Source organism: Leopardus geoffroyi, chromosome D4, assembly GCF_018350155.1.
Source record: "Leopardus geoffroyi isolate Oge1 chromosome D4, O.geoffroyi_Oge1_pat1.0, whole genome shotgun sequence".
In the NCBI taxonomy this organism is placed as follows: Eukaryota; Metazoa; Chordata; class Mammalia; order Carnivora; family Felidae; genus Leopardus; species Leopardus geoffroyi.
In genome coordinates this window covers 93,152,179-93,174,368 of record NC_059342.1, presented here as the reverse complement: position 1 = coordinate 93,174,368, position 22,190 = coordinate 93,152,179, and the positions used below count along the sequence as shown (strand labels likewise).

General features: G+C 59.0%; 1 protein-coding gene across 7 annotated transcripts in view; it reads right to left on the bottom strand.

Annotated features, from left to right (window-relative positions):
* Positions 1 to 1,550: 1,550 nt before the first annotated feature.
* Positions 1,551 to 22,190, bottom strand: part of CAMSAP1 (calmodulin regulated spectrin associated protein 1) — a 59,088-nt gene continuing 38,448 nt past the window's right edge. For 4 of the 7 annotated variants that reach the window (XM_045467880.1, XM_045467878.1, XM_045467879.1 and 1 more), the window contains 12 exons: positions 17,289 to 17,428; positions 16,850 to 16,946; positions 14,307 to 14,484; positions 13,817 to 13,908; positions 13,030 to 13,114; positions 10,011 to 12,348; positions 8,940 to 9,076; positions 7,911 to 8,119; positions 7,725 to 7,827; positions 6,280 to 6,395; positions 5,758 to 5,876; positions 1,551 to 2,692 (listed from right to left, as the gene is read on the bottom strand). In XM_045467880.1, coding sequence (XP_045323836.1) covers positions 2,390 to 2,692; positions 5,758 to 5,876; positions 6,280 to 6,395; positions 7,725 to 7,827; positions 7,911 to 8,119; positions 8,940 to 9,076; positions 10,011 to 12,348; positions 13,030 to 13,114; positions 13,817 to 13,908; positions 14,307 to 14,484; positions 16,850 to 16,946; positions 17,289 to 17,428 — 3,917 coding nt within the window. In that variant the 3' untranslated portion in view covers positions 1,551 to 2,389. The remainder of the gene's footprint in view (positions 2,693 to 5,757; positions 5,877 to 6,279; positions 6,396 to 7,724; positions 7,828 to 7,910; positions 8,120 to 8,939; positions 9,077 to 10,010; positions 12,349 to 13,029; positions 13,115 to 13,816; positions 13,909 to 14,306; positions 14,485 to 16,849; positions 16,947 to 17,288; positions 17,429 to 22,190) is intronic. The other 3 variants (XR_006709882.1, XR_006709884.1, XR_006709883.1) reach the window with 2 other exon arrangements.

Genomic DNA, 22,190 nt, shown 5'->3' with positions numbered 1-22,190 from the left:
CACGTTCCATCATTTGCTCAACGCTTTTGTTACAAAATTAAGTTCTCTACAGGCAGACGAGTGGCAATACGAGACGTACATTTGCACGGTAAGAATTTACAACAGGACGCGAGCCCCAGAAGGGCTTTGGCGAGCGTGAAACATTCACAGAGCTACCAGTGCAATCCTAGAAACTGAAAAATAACGCTTGCCGCATCGGGCCCAAAGAGACGAAAATCTTGACCGCAAAACGCATCCCGTGTGTCCGAAACTTTCCATAGTAAAAACGCCCGCCACACCATTCAGCGCACAAAGAACCCAGAGGGCGCCTACCGGCCCTTTAAGCACACACGTCGGCTGCGGTGACCGACAGAGCATGCCCACAATGGTCAGGGCACCCAGAGGCTGACTCACCACACCGAGAGATCCTGAACTTTCCCAGAAGTCTGGCGGGAACGACCGCCCAGCTGTCCGCCGGGAGCACCCCCGCGTCTCCGTCGAGAACAATCCCACCCCACTCGCTCCGCGCGGCCACGTCGAAACCGGCGGCGACGCGGTCGCACGTTTTGACTTCGCAAAGGAAGCAGCTGGGAAGCCTCCCCACAAGACGGGCCAGAAGGAGGTGCTTTTCGAGAAGTGTGTTGGTCAACTAACGACGCAAAACTCCTCAAAAGACGCCGACCCACAGAAGGAGCCACGACAACCTCACACGGGGGTGATTACTAAAAGGCAAATTAATTACTTTATTACATCTCAGCGCTTTCTTAAAATAAATAGGATAAGAGAATATCGAACACACAGCGAGAAGCACAGGAGAACAAGTTCACTCAGGACCCTTTCAGAGCACTCGGCTTGCGGCCCAGGCAGCCGCCTCCACCCACTCGCAGGACGCGGCTGCCGCGGACACGGTACTTACAGACGAACCTTCGGAAGACGGGGGCGCAGACGGGGGAAGCGGGAGGGAGGCCCACAGCCCCGCCTCGGGGTCTGTAGCCTGCTCCCCCCTCCCTGAGGCACGGGGCTCACTTACCTCGTACTCCACCCACAGTTAGGGAGCAGCTACGTTTGCCTAACTTTTCCTACGGATCTTCGGCGTCTCTACGGTTCAACACAGATTCAAGTAACACTCCCAAGAAGACATGTGCAAAACTAACGTGACTCCGGAATCTTCTGGTAGTTGGGTCAAGGCTCAGAGCAGCTGGTCCATCACACGGCGTCAGGCCTGCGACCACGCGACGGCCAGGCAGGGGGGAGCCGCAGCGCACACCCGGCGGGGCCGAAGGCCGGTCTCCCGGGAGCGTCTGGTCCGGAGAAGCGTTAGCGACACGACCGTCTGGACCAACGTGGAGAGAACCCAAAGCCGCTCCACCGCAAATGACCACTTACGCCGCTTTTAAAGGCCCAACGGAACAAGATTATCAATCTGGATGAGGAGCTGCGCACTCCTCTCGGGGCCTACTGCTCTTCGGAACAAGAATCAAGACAAGTCACGGAGCGATACGGCCGCCAAAGGGACCGTCGGCCTAGCGCGTCACCTCTCAAGAGAAACATGCTCAGAGTGAACACTGGTCTACTGTACCAAAATCTGTCTTTATTAAAGTGAACAAATCATCAGAGCGCAATCCCAAACTCCGGGAGCGATGGCGGTCACCTGCTCCGCTCGTCTATTTCCAATGAGGCGAAGGCCGGCTGATGGCACCACTCACCGTCCTCATGATTGCGTGGCAGAAAACCATCACGTCTGTAAACGTCATCTTAGTAGGAGACAGACTTTGCAGATTTCAGTGCTTTTAGTGAACTGGGGTTTTCAGTAAACGTTTTCTGAGCAGCAAAGAACAAGAATTTTTTTCAGAAATCTTAGAACTGGATATAAACATTGGCAGTAGACACAATCAATAAATATCATACAGTTTCTCAAACGAACAAGGTTCCCCCAACTTGAATTCCTTTCCTAACGACATTCAAACACCCTGACCCGAGACCGAGCCTCAGCCCTGTGACCCCCACAGGATTACAGCCGGCCGGCACGAGGGGGGAAGGGGGGGGTCGGGTCACGTGCAAAAGGGGTCGGGGTAGGAGGTGAGAAAGAGAAGACCGCTTTCCATTCACACCGAGGAGAACTTCAAGTAAAGGGATCCACTGCCCGGAGACCTCGCGACACGCGCACCCCACGTCCGGCCCCGCGTGGCCGGCGGTGGCCGCGAGCCACCCGACACGGCGCCTCCTCCCCCTCCTCGCCCCACCTGGCACCCGGTGCGTGTGGGGGGCGCTGCCGGGGAGGCCTTTCTTTTGTCAACCGAAGCCTCTCTGAAAAACGTCTGCGACTCCGCACGCTTCGTACCAAACGAACGAAAATAATAAATATCGATCCCGTCCACGCATCCCGCAGGCCGCCCCGCCGGCGCCGGTGTCATTTACGAGTCTGGGTCTTCTTTGGCACCGCGGGCCGCTTGGGCTGCCACAGGTGGTTGTGAATAGTGAGGGCGTCCACGCTGACGGACATGGTTTTGGCCGGGATCAGGTTAAACTGTTTCCGGTCTGAGCTGTACTTATAGAGTTTGTCAATCATCTTCTTGGTGATGCTCTTTGGCCCCGTGCCGGTTAACTTGTAGATTTCTTCGGTGTCGGGGTAGTAGCAATAAAGTGCTCGGAACTGGCAGCCCGCATCCCGGAACAGTATGATGTAGTGGTTGGCGTCACACTTCTCCAGCTCCTGTGTTGGGGAGTAAAGGAAAAGAGACAGGGACTTGAGGGCCACGCCCAACGGTCACGGCCGCCACAGCGCCCCCGCGGGTGCCCTGCCGACGCCCGGCCCCAGCCCTCCCGCCCCGACAGCCAGCGCGGCAGGCGTCACAGGCCACGGAGACTCAGGTCGGGCTACGTGAGAAAAAATGCTTTTACGACGGAGTGAACAGCCACACACGGTAGGAGCCACCCGAGAAACGCAAATCAAAACCATGCGGGACGCCAAGGATGCCCCCGGGGGGGGGGGCCACAGGTGCTGCTGCGGGTGTGAAGCTGGGACCTCCCACTGCCCACCGGGGATCGGAACTCATGTGGGCGGCTGCTCCCAACGCCACGGTCACAGCGGGCCACGGCACTTCCGGTCTGAGGTGCGCACCCGGGACGCCGAAGCACCCACGCCGGCACACCCGCACGCGCACACGCACACCCGCCGGCACGCCGGCACGCCTCGCACAACAGCGCCGTCAGAACCGTCAGGAAGGCGCGGACGGCCGAATGGCCTGTTACTGACGCGGCTACACGACCCGGGGCGGAGAGCCACAGAAGGAGGGGAGCCCTCACCCGCACCCTGACACGGAGGGGCAGAACCGCAACGCTCTGGGAGAAAGGCCCCAAAAGGCCGCCCGGAGAGGGGTTCCCTTCCGTGAAACGACCAGGAGACGCGCGTCCAGCGGCGGAGGGCGGGCCGGTGGGAGCGGGGCCGGGGAGCGGCCAAGCGGGACAGGGTTCTCTCTGCACTCCTCCCACCGCGCGGTGCCGGGGCCACCGCTCCGCCCACGGACGGGAGCCCACGGAGCCCACGGACGGGGTGTGTGTGTGTGTGTGTGTGTGTGTGTGTGTGTGCGAGGGACACCTCAGTGACGCCGCCAGGAGCAGGAACTGGACGAAAGCGGCACTGCGGCGGCACTGCGGGTCCTCGTGACAGCGTCTGGCCCGCGGTGCTCTTAAGTAAGCGTCCTGTGTCACTGACGTTTGTGAACAGATCCTCCTCGTGCCCGGAAAGACCTATTTCGACGCTGTGCCCCCTCGCTTCCCAAGCCCCAGTCCCAGGGCTCCCGAGACCCGACCAGGGGGTTCCGAGGTCACCGCCCTCCAACAGCAGCTACCGGGTTCCGCCTTGACCCCGCCCCCCCCCACCCCCGGCGTGCAGCGGGCCTTTCCAGAGGCAACGTCACGGTGTCCCCAGAACACGCTGCCTGCGGAAGCAGACAAGGACCCAGGAACTTGAAGGGTTTGTAAAACCGTGAAACGGTGCCATTGTTCTTCCTAATCATTTTTTGCTTTAGAGACCCTTATTTTTCAGAAACACACATCGGTTTCGTCACAGTACATAGGCTTGTCGTTAACTCAGAATAACACACAGATACGTATTTTAAAAGACTAACCGGGAAAAAGAGACTCCAACTCAACAAAAATTGTGTGGAAACACACACGCCACTGGATGCACCTCCAGACACGGCCCCTGGGGGCAGCCAGTCCCATCACCGCCCTTTCGAGTCCCCACTCCCACCCTTGCTCCCCTCACGTCCGTGCTTGGCCCGCAGCCAACGTGGCGTTCGGAAGGCAGGTTGTCCAGGGTCCTCTGCCCACAGACGCCCCGTGGGAGCTTCCTGGTGCCCTCTGCCCTCCCCTGAGCTCCTCCAGCCCAACGGCTCGCTCCCACCTGCCTGCAGCATCCTTCCCCTAACCCGCTGCCCGGCCCCCCAGGCTCATCACCTCCTCACCTACAGCACGGGCCACGCGTGGCCACCACCTGCCGCTGCAAACGACTTTATGGGGACAGAGCCACGCCCGTCCGTCCACACACAGTCTGTGGTGGGATTCACACTATGACATCGTGCTGAGCCCCGCAGAGCAGGAACCATTTCCTGTCTGGCCTCTTACGGAAGAAGCCGAGACTCCTCCATCAAGGGCCGCCTCATACCCTAGAATGCCAGCCGCACAGCCGGGACCTGTAAGTTTGCTCCCGGATGGACCCTCAGCACCTGGACCAGCATGAGACATCAAAGGAAAGGCACGCCCAGCCCCACATGGTGCAGAGGGCGTGGCTCACTCCACACTGAACACCAGTCAGGCTAAGGGCACGTAAGTCCTAACCTTGACTCTCTACTTCCAAATGCCTTCCGCATCGTTCTTGCTGAGACCACCCCATCTCACCTTTAAAACAACCAAGGCCCAGGGCCCCCGGGTGGCTCAGTTGGTTGAGTGTCGAACGCGATTTTGGCTCAGGTCGCGATCCCAGGGTCATGAGATCGAGCCCTGAGGCGGGCTGCAAGCATAGAGCCTGCCTGGGTCTCTCTCTCTCTCTCTCTCTCCCTCTGCCCCTCCCCCTGCTCGAGCGCTCCCTTGCTGTCTCTCTCAAAATAAAATACAAAACCGAAGGCCCAGCAGCGTTCTCGCGGCAGATGTGACGAGTGTTGCCCATGGGAAGGTGGCGGTCAGCGCAACTCTCACCACCGAACTTCCACCCGTGCGGTGACCTGAGCGGACACTGAGCTGCTCCTGCCGCCGGGCGCCCCTCCACCCTGAGGACACCCCTGCCGCCGCCTCCTGGCTCCATCCGCCCATCCGCCACCACCGCAGCCAAGGCCATCAGCGTGCACAAGCTCCGCTCCCCCCGCTACCTACAATCACGCTGTCCCCCTCTGGTGCGCGACGTCCACCCGCTCTCCCCCCGGCTCCCCGCCGCACGACCCTGCCTGAGCCTCCGGCTCTGTCCCGAGCGCAAGGCCCTCCGGCGCGGCTCGTCCGAAGCCTGCTCTCCCTCGCGCCGCCCCTGCCCCCGCGCCACAGAGGCCGTGCAGATGGCTCCCGTGCGACGGCGCGCTCTCAGAAGCGGGGGACTCAGCAGCAGGGCGGCTCAGAGCCACAGCAAGCAACCGCCCTCAGCACGACTAAGTGCCGCTTTAGGAAGAAGCCTTGACTCACAAACGCCCTTCGTTCTACACAAAGACTCGGCGGTTGGTAACGCTGTGTGCCGACTGAACTTCAATAAAAAATTCAAAAACCTTAGTGCTGACGTTTGACACTTGCCTCTAATATGGAATTCTTGTGAGGCTCGTTCACTTTCCCAGCCAGACAGCAGTGAGAGATGGCGTTGTGAATGATCGGCTTGTTTGATTTGCTACTAGGCTCCTTGAACAGCTTGGGACCTGTCAAACAGGCAAGACCCACGACGTTAATCCCAAAGATGCGCTCCAGGCGCACATGCACCAGAACCGACGGTCTCCCAGAGCCAAGCGGCAGCCAGCCTCCGTCAGCAAGGTCCAGCCACCCCAAATCTGTTCGGAAGAATTCTCAACGACAAACTAAGAAAAAGATGAAAGTGGCTGTTAGTTTGTCCCTTTCTACTTTCTCTTTGATCCAAAAAAAAAAAAAAAGAGAAAGGAAACAGTACGTTTTAAATTCTGAGGCTCCCCAGGACACAACACTCGGCGCGGGGCCACGGGGACAGAAAGGCGCATCACCCGCCATTGGGGTGGCCGGGGCCCAGCACGGCCCGCCCCACCCGGGCAAGGAGGTGCCTGTGCTCTCCACGGGGGGCGAGGCCGTTACCTGTGTACTCGGCCACGGAGGCGAGAGAGGACGCAGCGGACGCGGTTTCCCAGTCTCTGTCTGTGCTCCTGCTGGGGTTACGGCTCAGCGTGGGCAAGGCTTCCAGGGACTCAACTCTGCCGAAGGAAAGGGCGATGGGACGGGGATGGTCACAGGCACCCCCTGGGGCCCCCATCCACACGGGCTGGTGGAACCCAGCCCCCCCACCATCGGTGCAGGGAAATCCGAGGGGGCGGGGAGGTGCCTGTCTGTCCGCTCCGCCCTGGGGATAACTGTAAGCTTGGGCCAAATACAAAAGCCCGACACCTCAGGCGTGAGAGAGTGACCAGAACAGACCCGCTAGAGGGATGTCGGCCTCCACCAGAGGTCCGCCCGAAGGCTCCACGCCGACAGGGCGGGGCAGCCGCACCGGGTCCCCACTGGCTCGGGAAGCTGGAGGACAAAGTCTGGGACACCGGTGCTGCCGACACTCGAGGGACGAGGCCTCGGACAGGGAGGAGGGAGGGAACACCGAGGGCTCAGTGCAAAACCCCGGGTCTCAACAACTCTGATCCCTGAGCCACGTCCCCCAGGGCAGTGTCCACGAGCACAGTGGAAGCCGGTGGCACCGAGGCTGTGTGAGCTGCTCGCAGAGGAGCAGGGGCTCAAATCTAAAGGCGGCCCCAGCAACCGACCATTAGAACAAAACCCCGACTGGGATCTGGAGTCCCCGAGACGTGCCCTCCCCGAGGCCCGGGTGACAGGAAGCTACCAGACACACGACGAGCAAGAACAAGGTGGCCACAGCCAGGAGAGGACGCTCACGGGGAGGACAAGAGGAGACAACAACACACGCAGACGAAGGGACGAGGCAATGGCAGTGGTTACTGACGCCCATGAGCAAACAGTGGGATCGACAGTCGCCAGCATCTTCTCCCAGATCCCTTCTTAAGCACAAAGGAGTTTCCTGGGGCCAGCAGGACCCCTGCCCCCGCTGCCAGAATGGCCCAGTAAGGACACGCCTGACAGGCCGTGCCAAGAAACACCCGCTCGCCAAAAACGCACAGCCTGAAGCTCGTCGGGGGGAATTTTCGCTGGGGGCGGCCCGAGACAGCCGGCCTGGACTGTCAGAAGCATCAAGGTCAAGGGAGGGAGAGGAGGGCAGAGGCCGGTCTGGCCTAAGGAGGCACAGGATTCACGTGACGAGCGGTCTGAGCAGGGTCCTCGGCCCTCAAGGACGCCATGGGACGGCTGGTGACCACAGACAGGGGCTGTGGGCCCCAGGGAAGCGCTATCCGGGAACTGTGGGTATCTGGGGACACGTCCTCGTTCACGGGAAAGACACGCGGCTAAAGTCAAGGCTACAGAGCAAAAGGGCTCCAGCTCGGCAGCAGCAGCCGGCCGCGGAGAGATCGCCCCAGAACCACCGCACGCAACGCGCCGCCCCGCGCTCCGCTCCCCCTTACCGCTGGGAAGGCGTGCCCCCCGAGTGCACGCTCTCGGGCTCGGTGGTGGCCGCGGAGGCCAGGGACAGGCTGGAGCCCGACTGGGCGCGGCTCAGGTGATCAGCTGGCGAGACAAGGGAGCTGCTGCGAGGCCCGCCGGGGGCCACCCCGCCCGCCGCAGCCGCCCTGCCCGCCCCGCCTGCTTACGGGTGGAGGAGCACTTGGTCCCTGAGTCGCTGCACGACTCCTCCCGGTGGACGGACTTGGGCCGCGGCTTCCGGGGCTTGGCCTTCGGCTTCCCCAGCCCCTGCTCCTCCAAGATCTGCTGCTGCTTCCTGCGCAAATACTCCTGCTTGATGAGCTCCCGCCGTGCCTTCTCCTCCTCCTTCCGGATGCGCTCTTCCTCGGCTTTGCGCCTTCGGGACACACGCTCCCCTCAGGCGTGGGCGGCGGCCACCGCGCCCGGTGTCCCTGCGACCCCCACGTCCGACACCCCGTGCCCCCACCCCCCTGCATCCAACTCTCCGCGCCCCCGCACCCCGCCCCCCTGCATCCGACACCCTGTGCCCCTGCCCCCCTCGCCCCCTTGCCCTGCCCCATGTCCCCGCATCCCCGCATCCAACACCCCGTGACCTCACACCCCTGCATCTGACACTCCGCGTCCCCACACCCCACACTCCGTGCCCCTGCACCCCTGCATCCTACACTCTGTGCCTCCCACACCCCACATCCCTGTGCCCCACACGCCGCATCTCTGTGCTCTGTACCCCTGCGACCCGCAACCCCACATCCCACACTTTGTGCCTCCGCAACCCTCACCCCTGCATCCAACACTCTGTGCCCCTGCACCCCTGCATCCGATTCTCCATGCCCCCCGCACCCCACGACCCTGTGCCCTGTACCCCTGCGCCCCCCCCATGTCCTTCACCCTGTGCCTCCGCATCCCACACCTCTGCATCGAACAGTCTGTGCCCCACACGCCCACATCCGACACTCCACGCCCCTGCACCCCACGCCCCCACACCTGCACCCGCCTCCCCCGGTGGACACCCGGCACCCCTGCAGAGCCACGCGACCCCAGGGTGAGCACTGACAGCTCAGGGATGTTGTGCTGAGTGAGAGGGATAAGTCCCAGAAGTGCCTCAGCCAGAGCTTGGCCTTGGGGCTGGGCGGGGGAGGCTGGGGCGTGGCAGCAAGGAAGGCGGGCGGACCGGGCAGGGGCGGGCGCCAGCTTACCGGGCCTCGTCTCTCTTGAGCTCCACCTCCGCCTCCAGCTGCTGCTTCCGCACCCGCGCCTCCTCGGCCTTACGCTGCTGCTTCAGGAGGAAGGCCGCCCGCTTCTTGGCGAGCTCGTCCTCCGCCTTCTGCTCATCCTACGGAGCAGACAGCGCGCATCACACCGAGGGACACGGCCCTCCAGGCGCCTGCACGCACGTGTGCACGGAGAACACGCGTGTCCACCGTTCTCCCTGATGAATTAGCGGGGGTTTACAGACGCTAAGATACAAACGGACACCAGTCCCAGAAACAGCCCCAACCTGGAGCGCCTAAGGGGCTCAGGTCACAATCTCCAGGTCTGTGAGTTCAAGTCCTACACCGGGCTCTGGGCTGACAGCTGGGAGCCTGGAACCTGCTTCAGATTCTGTGTCTCCCCCTCTCTCTGCCCCTCACCCGCTCACGCAGTGTGTGTGTGTCTCTCTCTCTCTCAAAAATAAACAAACATTTAAAAACAAAACAAAAAAAAGAAACAGCCCCAACCGGCCACCTTCCTCAATGTCTCCCACTGAAGCCAGTTTAGCCGCACGGCTGTGCCCCGGGTTTCCACCCGGTGAGCTGACACCCAGATCGATATCCGCTCATTTACAGTTTGAAAGCATTAAAAACCCAACCCTGCTTCTTGCTTTTGGGAAAAGAGAAATCCTGTGCCCTGTGGGAGAAAGACCACGAAAACAGAAAGGACGCCCCACCGTCCGTCTCTCTCCTCCACCTAAGGAAACACTATGAGAAAGGCAGAGACAGAAACAAAGCCCCCGGGGAACGTGCCTCTGCCATCCGTGGCTCTGACACGTGCAGGTCACACGGGATCCCCGAGTCGGGCCCAGGGCAGCAGCCTCACCGGCACGCGGCCCCGATCGCACCTACAGGCCCTGCCCCGCGTGCTTCCAGCAGAGTCGGGTCCTTGCGACATGGGGTGGGGGGCTCGGATCCCTCCCTGGCCCTTCGGGGGGCGGTGGGGGAGGTCCGCCGGCCCCGCTCTGAGCGTAAGGTCCTGACCCGCCAGCTGAGAAGATGCCGGGAGCAGTTTACCTTGAAGAAGAAGCCGACCCCCGGCTTCTGGTCGCCTTCACTGGCGAGGTCCACGGCGCTCTGAGGGCCCTCCGTCTCCCCGTCCTCGTCAGGGGCCTTCAGGTCCGAGAGGTCCACCTCGATGAGACTGGCCTTGCCTCTGGGGGGCTCATCCACAGGGACGTTCTCCTTCCCTGAGACCGAGGGGCAGCTGAGCCCCACCTCCTTCACGCCGCTTTCCAGAACTTCTTTGAGGCTCATCTGTTCGGACAGAATATTTGCGTCTTTGGAAGAAGACAAGACAAGAGTCCGCTGGTTGTTCTCATCGTGGAGCCGGTAGCTGTCAAAGAAGTACTTCTCGGGAGGGTCACCGCCAGGCTCTGCAACCCCGTCCCAGCCCGGGTCGGAGGGGGTGCGGGGCGGGCAGGGCCGTAGGTGCGGGAGGCTCTCCACGCTGGGCGTCGGGGTCTTGCTGCGGGAGGAAGCCTGCCGGTCCTTGGGGACCTTCAGCTCGGCCGGCCTCCCGGAGCGGGAATTCCGAGCCTGGCCGAGACGAGGAGGTTTGCGGTGAGCGGCCGTCCCGGGCGGGGAGAGCGGCTCCACAAAGTGGATGGCCGCGCGCACCTGCGGGTCCGGGCCGCCGTGCTTGGGGCCCGGGGCCGGGGCCGCGGGCGGCTTCATGAGCAGCTGCTCCTGCTGCTGCGAGATCCTCAGGATGGCCTGCTGCAGCGTGCTGATGGTCTCGTTCAGCTTCTCGATGGACAGGTCGCACTCGCTCGCGTCCACCGCCTGGCCGGCGTCCTCCAGCAGCGCGGCGGACAGCGCCCTGCTCTTCTCCAGCTCGTGCAGCGCGGCCGGGGCCACCGCTTTATGCTGCAGGAAGACCGGGCTCTCGGCGTCCACGTCCGGAGACTGCAGGGCGCCTTCCCTCCCCTCCTCCTTCGCGGCCAGCTCCTCTGTCCCGGAGGCCCCGTCGAAGTCCTCCCCGTCGTGCCGCGCACGCTCGCCCGCCGGGCGTCCGGGCTGGCGCGGCGGGGCGGCGCCGTCCGCCTTCCCCTTCTTGACCACGTGCAGGAAGGCAGCCTTCCCCAGCTTCAGCCGCTGCCGCGCGGACAGGGCCTCCACCTCCCTCTTCTGCGCCTCGATGGCCCTGCGCTTCTCCTCCAGCTGCATGTGCAGCTGCACCAGCTCGGAGGCCAGGAGGCTGGCGTGGTCCGCGCTCGGCCCGCCCGGGCTCTGCTCCCGCCGCTGCTTCCACGTGGTCAGCGGGGCCGGGCAGCTCTCCGAGGCGTCCGGCGTGGTCTTCTGGGAGCTGCTGGTGCTGGACCTGGTCTCGCAGCTGTTGAGCCTCTGGAGCTTCCGCTCCGCGAAGCTCGTCATCTTCACGCTGCCACTGGCCGCGGAGACGCCGCTGACCTGGGACACGGCGCTCAGACAGGGGCTCGAGCGGCCGCTGGCGTCGTCCTTGTCCTCGTGCTCCCTCACCTTCATGTCCTCCTGCAGCTTCGCCGACTCCTCCTCGCCGACGTACCCGGCCATCACCACGGGGTGGTCCTCGCCGACCAAGTCCTGCTCGGCTTCCTCCAGGTCTGCGACGTCAGAGTCCGAGTCCTGCCTCAGCACGGCCCACGGCTCGGGGTCGTGGGCGCCGGGGCTCCTGGCACAGCTGATGCAGAACCTGCCCTCCGCGTCGTCAGCGGCCCTGGCCACGTGGAGAAAGAAGCCGTCGGCAGACTGTCCCCGGGGTGACGGATCGAAATCACTCACCGCCTGCGGCCCTGTCTCAGCAGGCACGGGGTCCACGCCCGCGGGAGGTTCCGGACAGGAGATCGGGGTGAAAGTCCTGGTCGGGTCACGGCCGCCGTGACTGCTGGGCGCCCTCTTGCGCACCAGGGGCTGGTGGCCCTCGCTGGGTCTCTTAGAGGCAAAGCTCCGTGGCCGCCCCTCTCCACACTCGTCCTCCTTGGCGATCGCCTGCTTCTCCTTGGCCGGCCTAAGCACGGCCGGCATCAAGGGCTCCAGGAAGAAAGTCTCAGGCTTCCTTTCTAGGGTGTCTGCCAATCTCTGGGGAGACCTGGCACTTGCCGGCAGGCCCCGGTCGCCGCCATGGGGAGCCACGTCCGTTCTGATGACGGCCACGAGCTCTTCATCCTCGATGTGGACGTCGTTCAGGAGGCTTTTGCCATCGGTCTTCAGCGCTGCAGGCTGGGGCTGGTTCTGCGGAGTCAGGTTAATGACACTGGACGCCAGGCTATCCTTGCTGATGGAGCGGGCCAGGCTGACACTGTCACCGGAGCCGGGGTCCAGGTCACAGCTGGCAGCGTGATGGAGGGCAAAGGGCGCTGGCTGAGACACAGGCCTGCAACGTGGGGAAAGAAGCCTGTTGGACACGCCACCGTCTATTCGAGAAGGGGACTCAAACACACGGAGAGACAAGGCACTAGTTACGAAAAGAGAGCACCGGCCTTACGTCTAGTGGATTTAAGCAAACCCTTCCCCGGAGCAGAGGACAACAGAGACCAGCTCAAGTCCGGCAGTTCCCAAACACTTAGGGGAACACTTGGTTTGCGCATGAAGAGGTCCCGGGACCTCCTTGTGCCCTTAAAAGCTGCTGGGGCCCTCAAAGAGTCTTCATCATACGCTCATTGAGGGCTCGCTCCAGCAGCACAGAAGCTAGTATTACATATCGATACCAATGTTTACGGTGCTAACATGAGAGCTGAAACATTTCGAAAACAAAAAAAATTATGGCAAGAAAGCCATCCCGTGAGGTATGACCGTATTTTCTAAACTGAAAAAGCTTATGTGGAGTGAAACACTGTCGTGATCCTCTCTGCTGTCCGCCTCGGGATTCGATCTGTCACAAGAATGAGAAAAACCGAGGAGAGGACACCCCAGCCCTGTGAGGAAACGGTTCTGAGCCACGGACTCCCTGGGTGGGTCTCGGCGAGCCCAGCGGCCCCTGGACCCCCTCCGGGGAAGGGCAAGGTTAACCTGATGAACATTTCACACAGAAACTTCCTTGAAACACAGAGTTCACCTGTTCTGTTTTTCTGGCCATGCTACTGCTGCACCTCGTGGCTGGCCATCCACTCGGGTTAAAGAATTGGACCGGTGTCGCTGATCTGCAGGGAGGAGGAAGCAAGGCGTTCGGTATTAAGCAGCTGACTTCGTAGCATCTCAAATTCTTGCAACCTAATACGGAAATTTCTCAAGGAAACGCACCATAATTCAGTATACCAGAACTGCCCAAGAAAAACAATGACAACCACAATACAGCCTTCAAGAGTTTTAGTAAGTAACACATGACTTAGTATTTAGTCCAAATCATGACATGAGACCATCGGACCTCTAACTAAACATCCATACGCGCAAGTCCTTGCTTATTAGGTACGACAGAACAATTTTCTGTATGCTTCACGTAATTAATGATACTTTCACCAGGGGTGCCTGGGTGGCTCAGTGGTTGGGTAGCTGACTTCGGCTCAGCTCATGATCTCCCGGCTTGCGGGTTCGAGCCCCGTGTTGGGCTCTGTGCTGACAGCTCAGAGCCTGGAGCCTGCCTTGGATTCTGTGTACCTCCCTCTCTCTGCCCCCTCCCCCAATCGTGCTCCGTCTCTCAAAAATAAATAAGTGTTTAAAAAAAAAAATGATACTTTCACCATAAAGACTATACATTCTAGGAAATATCCACACAAATTAAAATTTTCCGGACTAGAATGACCAAATCAGAGTAGGAGTATCCCACCGAGGACCATCACCTAATGCATAGGCTGCAGGAGGAAGGACAAAAGACCAAGGCAGGTGCAGGGGACGTGTGCTCTTACCAGGAAGGCCCTCCCCCTGCGTGGTCTTCTGCTGTCTCTGTCTCAGAGGCAGTAAAGGGTGTGATGGGCTAAAGGCAGAGGCGCCTTTCCCCCTGAATGGGAAAGAACAGGAAAAGAGAATCACCAGTGTATCAGTCTTCAAGTTCAATGGCAAATGTACGTAATAAACCACAGAGAATAAACCATAGACAGAATCATGAATCACGGCAACATACGAGAAAACCACAGGTTCTTTGGGAAAAGTTAATTATCATAAGAATTAGCCAAGAGTACCAAGAACTTCAAACCCGGGATAAATATCCCAAAAGTGCCACTCGGGGACACAGTGGCTTGTGCACGCCCTCCCCTGCCTGGGGCTGCCGGAAGCAGAAGGCAAGGGGGGAGGCCTCCCACGGCCAACCCCCTTCTACTTTCCCCATCACCCCTGCAGAACACGAACTGCGATTCTGAGTGCAAACTAACTGGAGAAGAGAAGCGGAGGGGGACTCACAGGTGCTCGGGCTCCTCGGGGTGCAGGCGGTGCCTGTGGCCGCCTTCGGCTGGCAGGGCAGCGGGGGGCTGCAAGTCGGCCGGGCTCGCCGCCGCGGGGCTGCCCAGGAAGCTGCGCTTGGTGGCATTGGAGATGGGAACGGGAGGCCGACTACTCTTGTGGTGCGACACCGTTTTAGCTGCACAAATGGCAATTTACAGAAACGTCCGTGTTATTTGCAATTACCGAAAACATTAGCAAGAAGCACCTAAAAAAATGAAACATCCCGCAGACTTCTCCCAGAACAAAATGACTGCCAAAAGTGAAAGCTGCAACACCGGCAGGGCGGGAACCAGCCGGCGGCCCCGACCACTGGCAGGGACACAGAGCCTCGGCCCAGAACCACGGGTCCGGTGGTCAGGGGCACCCCAGGTCACCCACCCAAGTAAAACACACACCACCACATCCCACAGCTCTCATGGGGAAGAGGGTTCTAGACGTGGCACGCTTTGACCTGGGGGACCGCCCGAGCGGCACACGGGCTCCGAATGGGGTGCAGAGCAGCCAAGGGCCCCTCCACAGACACCGCCACGTGGACTACAGGTCCCAGTGGGAGACACGCAGAGGCGGACGCTGGGCCCCTGCAGCCCCATGACGCCTGCTGACAGAAGAGAAGCCCGAGCCCGCTTAACAGGTGGGGGCAACTCTGAACGCGGACAGATGCCGCAGGCTGCTGCCAGCCGGCCTGTCATCAGCCCCGCCACGCAGGCATGGTGCGCCCGCGCACGAAGGGGCTGGGGCAGGGTTGCACCTACACGGGGAGGCGAAAGGCAGGCTCCCCCGGGGCCGGCACAGAGCCCCTCAGAGGGACCGGTCCCCGACAAGCCAGATGCCCACGTGGTGGCACGTCAAGTCTCTCAGACCCGCCGTGGGAGGACCGGTGACCCACTGAAGCAGACGGACACACGTCCCGCCTCGAGTCCGCCTTCCCGTCCGCAGGTCTCAGCCACGCCTGTAGCCGAAAGCAGCCAGCAGGTGCCCACGCCACCCACGTGATGCCAGGGACGTGCCTTACAGCAGAGAGGCGCCAGGGTGGGCCGGTGACGCGTGAGCCCCGCCGTGCCCCCTTTCCCTGCCCTGCTGCCTCCAAGCCTCCCTCCCGCTGTGTCTGAAAAACCACCACCATCCTTCGGAGGGCAGCCCTTCCAGGCCAGAGCGTGCGTCGTCACCATACCCTGCAGCCAAACGCCACGAGTTTGCCCATCTCCGCCTCCAGCGCCGGCCCTGCTCCCAGGTGATGCTCAACACCTCGGGGTGAAACCCCAGGGTGGGGGGGAGCGGTCGGAGACTCCCGGGAAGGCACTCAGGGTCCGGTGCACAGAGAGGGGTCAGGTGCAGCACGCGACCTCACAGGACACAGCGGGAAGGAGAGCAACTGGGCAGGGACCAGGACGAGGCCCTCTGCAGAGGCAGAACAGGCAGCTAGCCTCTCAAGCAAGAGATGATGCTAAGGTTCTTGAGCTGGCGAAGCCAGTGACAAGGACAGGGAAATGTACCCGCGTTCTTCCCCAAGCCCTGGCACCGTTCAACTAGCTCGCGGCCAACACGGCGGGGACATCTGTCGGTCACCGTTCCGTTACCGATTAGGCGAAGCATCTCTGCGTGCGTTTACTGGGCATTTGGAGCACCGCTTTACTGAAGTACCCGTGCAAGTCTTTTGCTTTTCTTCTGTTTGTTTTTTTTTTTTCCTCGTTGGTATGAACAAGCTTTTTATACGATCTGGGTACTGAGTATACGCTCTGGGTACAGGTATGTGTTGTAAGTTCTAGGAGTGTCTTTTCCCCTTTATAGCTAGTTTTCTTTTTTTTAACTCTTTATCTCCCTTCAATGAAATCAAAGTCTCCATTTTAAGGTGTCTGTGTTACCAATTGTTTCCTTTGTGGTTTTTTAGATTCTTTCTATGGAATCGCAAGGACATGAAGACATTCTTCCATACTGTCTTTTTTTTTCCTTTTTAATGTGTATTTACTCTTGAGAGAGAGAGGGAGACCCAGAATCCAAAGCAGGCTCCAGGCTCCGAGCTGGCAGCACAGAGCCCGATGCGGGGCTCGAACTCACGAGCCGTGAGAACATGACCTGAGCCGAAGTCGGACTGAACTGAGCTTAGCCGACGGAGCCACCCAGGCACCCTTCCACACTGTCTTCTGAAGTCCTTACAGATTTGTCCTACCCCGTGGCAAACACAGTTTTTTCTGCCCCCCAGACAAGACTAGAGCTGCATTCTTCCCAACCGAGGAGGCCAATCACTCTCCGAAGGAGCCGGATTCTGATCTTACGGGACGAGCACAGGCCCAGAGCTGCACGCTGGGAAAAGCTCTAGGACATGATGTGGAGCTGCAGACACGCAGCTATGAGGACAGCGCAGGTCTCTGTATTCCCAGAGGAAACCACGTAAACGCCACTGACGATGACAAGGCGGAGACCCGTCAAGGGCGCCTCTGGAGTACTGTATTTGGCATCTCTGGGAGGAAACGGCCATCGATTCCCAGAAGGTTTTCACTCACCATCTTTCAGTTCCTGAACATCCCTGGGCTGAACGAAATCTGGTTTGACATTCTCAAACCACCAGAAGAGCTCGGCAATAAAAACCATAACGTTCGGCTGAAAGAAAACAAACAAAAACAGGGACACGGTAAATAGTTTATTCATCGATGGTTTTAAAAAATGTGTCTTTGGGGCGCCTGGGTGGCGCAGTCGGTTAAGCGTCCGACTTCAGCCAGGTCACGATCTCACGGTCCGTGAGTTCGAGCCCCGCGTCAGGCTCTGGGCTGATGGCTCATGATGGCTCAGAGCCTGGAGCCTGTTTCCGATTCTGTGTCTCCCTCTCTCTCTCTCTGACCCTCCCCCGTTCATGCTCTGTCTCTCTCTGTCCCAAAAATAAATAAACGTTGAAAAAAAAAAAATTAAAAAAAAAAAAATGTGTCTTTAATAATTCATGATTACCTTCAACACTAAGGGAGCATACAGCATGTCTTCTAAGGTGAGATAAAAGCATTTGTTAAGATACTCATTCGAGAACTCCCTCAGAAGCCGAATATTATACAGACTGTCAGCCATCGACGTTACCTCCTTCAAGCATATATCTGACGGGCAAAGAGAAAACTACAGTTTATCATACACACGCTGCTTCACAAGTATGTTTGCATTTACATATGTATATATATGTATATATACGTGTGTGTATATATATGGGTGTATATATATACACACACACACGTGTATATATACACATAATTTGAAATGAAAACATTTTAAACAAAGGGAATAGTGATGTTTAAAAGGATAACATTAAGACATTTAAACACTGTAATAAGTAGAACCAGTAACAAGAAACACAGAAAGTAAGCACTCAAGAAAAAGACCGGAGACTCTCTAGGGTTTGAATTTCGTTGTTGCCAGCTAAAACAGCATACCAGAATGGAGAGTACCGTCACTTTTCAGTTTATAAAGGACACTGCTGCATAAAGCCGTTAACATTTTACCAAGTTTCTTGCACCAGCTGGACCCCTTGCATGAGGTCATCTCCACTGTGGGGGCGGGGGGGGGGGGGGCAGGCTACCCCAGGAGTAGTCCCGAATACCACTGTTCCCCCCAAACCAGGAGACGACGCGTAGCAGAGGTCTCCCTCCACGGAAGAGGCTGGGGACGGCTGGTCGGTGGCATCCGGGGGGCTGCTCTGCAGGCTGGTGGCGCCCCCACCGGACCAGCACCGCCAGACAGCCTCACGCAGCTCAGACTAAAACGGAAGGGGCCGTGCAGATGACTTGAGAGAACTCTGCCTGCCAATACACACAGGTAAGAAAAGAACCGATTTAAAAACCATTTTTTAAGTAATTTTATTCTTCAGAAGACATCACCGGGAAGAGTTCGGAAGCGCAGATTACACTTGCGGTGCCCCAAGCTCACGACGGCGAAGTCAGTCCTCCGCCGCGTCCTGCACGATCAACACAGAACCGTGTTCCAAGCGGACTGACTCCGCGCTGACACGGCTAACGGGCGGAGTGACTCCGCGCCTGGGCACCGCTAACAGCTGCTTCCTGACTTTACGCTCTGATCACGAAACATTACAGACATCGGGATCAGACTCCCAAGGATCGTCTGCTCAGACGGAAGCGTTAACACCACACCTTATCTGATTCAGATCTCGTCCTTCGGTAATGAGACGGCACAGCACCCGCACCCCCACGGCAAGGCTCTCCCCCGCCGGAGACCGCCGCCCGCTCGCGGTCCACGCGGCCACGGACGGTGCGCGTCCACGAACACTACCCTCTGGACCTGGCTCTCTTGAATCTACGCTCGCCATCCCACACTGCACCTCCCGTTTGCAGCCTGTCCGTCCCCCAAACTCAGTGCTGTGTCCAAGTCCGTGTACGTTCACGGGGGTAGATTCCCGGCGTTCGTCTGAACAGCTGGACAGCGCTCCACGGTTTGCACTCTTGCACGCGAGAACCAAATCTGCATGTGCCCTCTGCGCCCCGCACACCCGGCCGCCCGGTGCTGGCAGCCCCGTGGGTCGCTGCCGGTTGGATGGGGGTGAGACGCCCCCTCGTGAAGCAGCACGTCCGTGACCACGGGCACAGTGTCACTCTCCACTTCTGCTTCTGCAACAAGCCTGCTCTCTGTCTCTAGGTTGTTCAACTTCGTCTAACTTGTACAAATTCTTTACCTGTTATGGCCACAAAAGGGTCGTGTGACGGTCCTTTGTCACTTTGTGTTCGTTCCAAATACTTTTCCATGGATATAGCTTGTCCCTTAATTTTTACACAGTTCCTCCGTCAGCACGCCGCATTCTCGTGTGGTTAAATGTAATAAAATCTTTTCTATCGCTTGTGCTTTTCTTCTTGTAATCTCAGGAATCCATCCCAACACCAATGTCCTAAAGGTATTTTCCCGTGTTTTCCTCTCAAAATTACTATGTTTTGCTTTTCAGGCAGAGATCTGTCACCCAAGGCAGGGACGCCCATCTCATGTGGACTGAAGCCAGATGGCCACGCGTCCACAGTGCTATGCGCCCCGGAACATCGCTGGCCGGGCTCCTTCGGGCCACGTGACTCTCCGGGACCCAAACCACAGCAGTTTAGCCAAAGTAAAGTTAAACCAAACTTGGTCTTTGTCAAGCCAAGTACCCACACTCTCATCCTTCAACATCACCTTGCCCGAAACCGGCACGAATCTACGACAAAACAGTGAACACGTGGGTTCTCATCTGCTGAACGGACAAGAAGCCACAGGGCCCTCGTGGTGCAAACCAACCCAAGAACAAGTGGCAAGAAGGCACCCCACTCCCTTGTGGTGACAGGCCAGCTGATAAACAGAGGAGGAGGACAGGGCGAGCAAACTCCCCGTGGACGGGACCACCAGCAGGTCAAAGTCTGCTGGGAAACGGGCTGTTTGTTCAGTCTCAGAGCCAGTTCCCCAAATGACTGACGAGAAAGCGAAAACCAGCGACCTCAGACTGGGGAAGCCCAGCGACACGGCCTCAGCCAAGGGTGCCCCGACCTCACGTCCCCAGTCAAATGCACCGGGACGGTGCATCACTTTGGAGGCACTCTTGCTAGCCCTGAATCGAATCAGAGGAAACACGGGACAGACCCAAACAGGGACATCCGACAAACCAAATGGCCTGTACTCTTCACAAGGCCGAAGCCAAGAAAGACAAGAATGACGGAACCGCCTGACAGCCACCTAGAGGGAGCAAAGCCGGGCCACAACCCGCAGTGGGAGCAACGGCCACAAAGGACACTACTGGGACAAGTGACAAACCGCTCGGACCGCGAGGCAGTGCCGCGTCGCCGTTAACTTCCCCGGTGTTTGTGGCGATCAGAGTGCCTTTGTCCCCCAGGTTGTTCTCAGACGGCTCAGAGGCAGAAACAGAGCTCATGTGACAAAATGTAACAACAGGGGCATGTGGATAAACGTACAGCCAAGAATGCCTTGTGCGTTCTTCTGTAAACATAAACACGTGCAAATAAAACGTTACAGGGGTTAATTTCATCCCTTAGGCCTTTACTCTTCCACACGAATGTTTACCTTACTTTGTCCATTTCTGTAAAAAAAAAAAAAAAATTATGTATTGGGCTGGCAATAAATGAACAAAGGAAATCACAATTTTTATACTGATTATCGGCATCTGAGAAAACAGCTTAGATCTTCTTCCAAGGACGACAAACGGGTCCTCCTTTGTCCAGGACTCACGGCGAGCTGCTGCGGGGAGCAGGGCAGGGGCAGGGAGGGCCCAACGTCGGAAGGCAAAGGCGCCGAGCCTGACCCCCACGTGGGAGCGCGTCCACGGCAGCAGGGGCCGGGGCCTTGGTGGGTGGCATCGAGGCAGCAGCAGGCCGACAGCATCCGTCACACGCGGGCAGTGGCTCCTAACATGCAGTTTCCTGCACATGTCGTATGCGTCCAGGGTAAGTCCTCCCACCTTCCTGTCCGGTCTTCCTGGACTGAGCCTCTCGCTTTTCCGCCTCTTCTCTCCCACTGTCCATTCCGCTTTTTAGATGTCCTTTCCGGGAGGTTTCTTCAAAGCCGTCATCTAACACTTCAGTAAACTCTTGATTTATTTATTTTGAGAGACAGAGACAGACAGACAGAGATCGAGCAGGGGAGTGACAGAGAGGGAGCGAGAGAATCCCAAGCAGGATCCACACTGACAGTGCAGAAGAGTCTGACCCAGGGCCTGAACCCAAAACCACGGGACTGTGACCTGAGCCGAAGTTAGACACTCAACCGATGGAGCCACCCAGGCGCCCCACGCACCTCCGTGAACTCTTAAATTTCAGCAGCCACGTTTTCTCCCCACGGGCCCGCTTCTGCCCACTTACGGTGCACCTCTGTCCAGGACACCGTGTTCCAGACGCTCTCCTCCAGCGCCCAGTCCGTGGCCACCGTCCTCTCTCGCCTGTGGGGCCCCTGCAGACTTGGCCTCGTGTTCACACCGGTGCCTTCCTCAAGTGTCGGGGGATCCGTGGCCACCCAGAGTCGAGCACAGGGCACCGGGACGTGGGCCTCACAGTAGGGGGGCGGGCGGCGGCAGGGGTCTCAGTGATGGCCACCCAAGGGCAGCGGCTGTGGGTCTTTGCCCGAGGCCAGATTCTGCAGAGAAGCATCCTTCCCGGTTTTTTAGCACCGTATATCCACTTACTTAGTCAACGACACAAAGTTGGTAAGACGACACGAGATATAAAACACGCTCCCTTGGGGCGCCTGGGTGGCACAGTCGGTTAAGCGTCCGACTTTGGCCAGGTCACGATCTCGCGGTCCGTGAGTTCGAGCCCCGTGTCGGGCTCTGGGCTGATGGCTCGGAGCCTGGAGCCTGTTTCCGATTCTGTGTCTCCCTCTCTCTCTGCCCCCCCCCCCCCCCCCCCCGTTCACGCTCTGTCTCTCTCTGTCCCAAAAATAAATAAACGTTGAAAAAAAAAAAAAAATTTAAAATAAATAAATAAATAAAACACGCTCCCTTGAAAAATCACGAACACGAAGAAACGCCAGTAAAAAGCAAAGGTCTTCAAGCACCTTCGTTCGTTCCACTTGAGACGGCAAGAGCGAGCAGGAGCCACGGGAGACGAGCTGACACCCCTTACACGTCAGGAGCGTCACACAGCAGTCCGGCGGCCACACACGTTAGGAAACGCTCACCGCGTAGGGGCGCTCACATCTGTCACCGGACGAAGTCGCTCCGACACCGCGATCGCTGCCGTGCCCCTCGTCCTGTGGCTTGTTCTGTGCCCCCTCGCCCCCCGGCTCTTTTGTCCGCGCCCGCCCACCCCCGCAACGACCAGTTCGTGCTCTGCATTTATGGCGACTTCGGCTTTGCTCTTTACACGCTCCACACACGTGAAATCG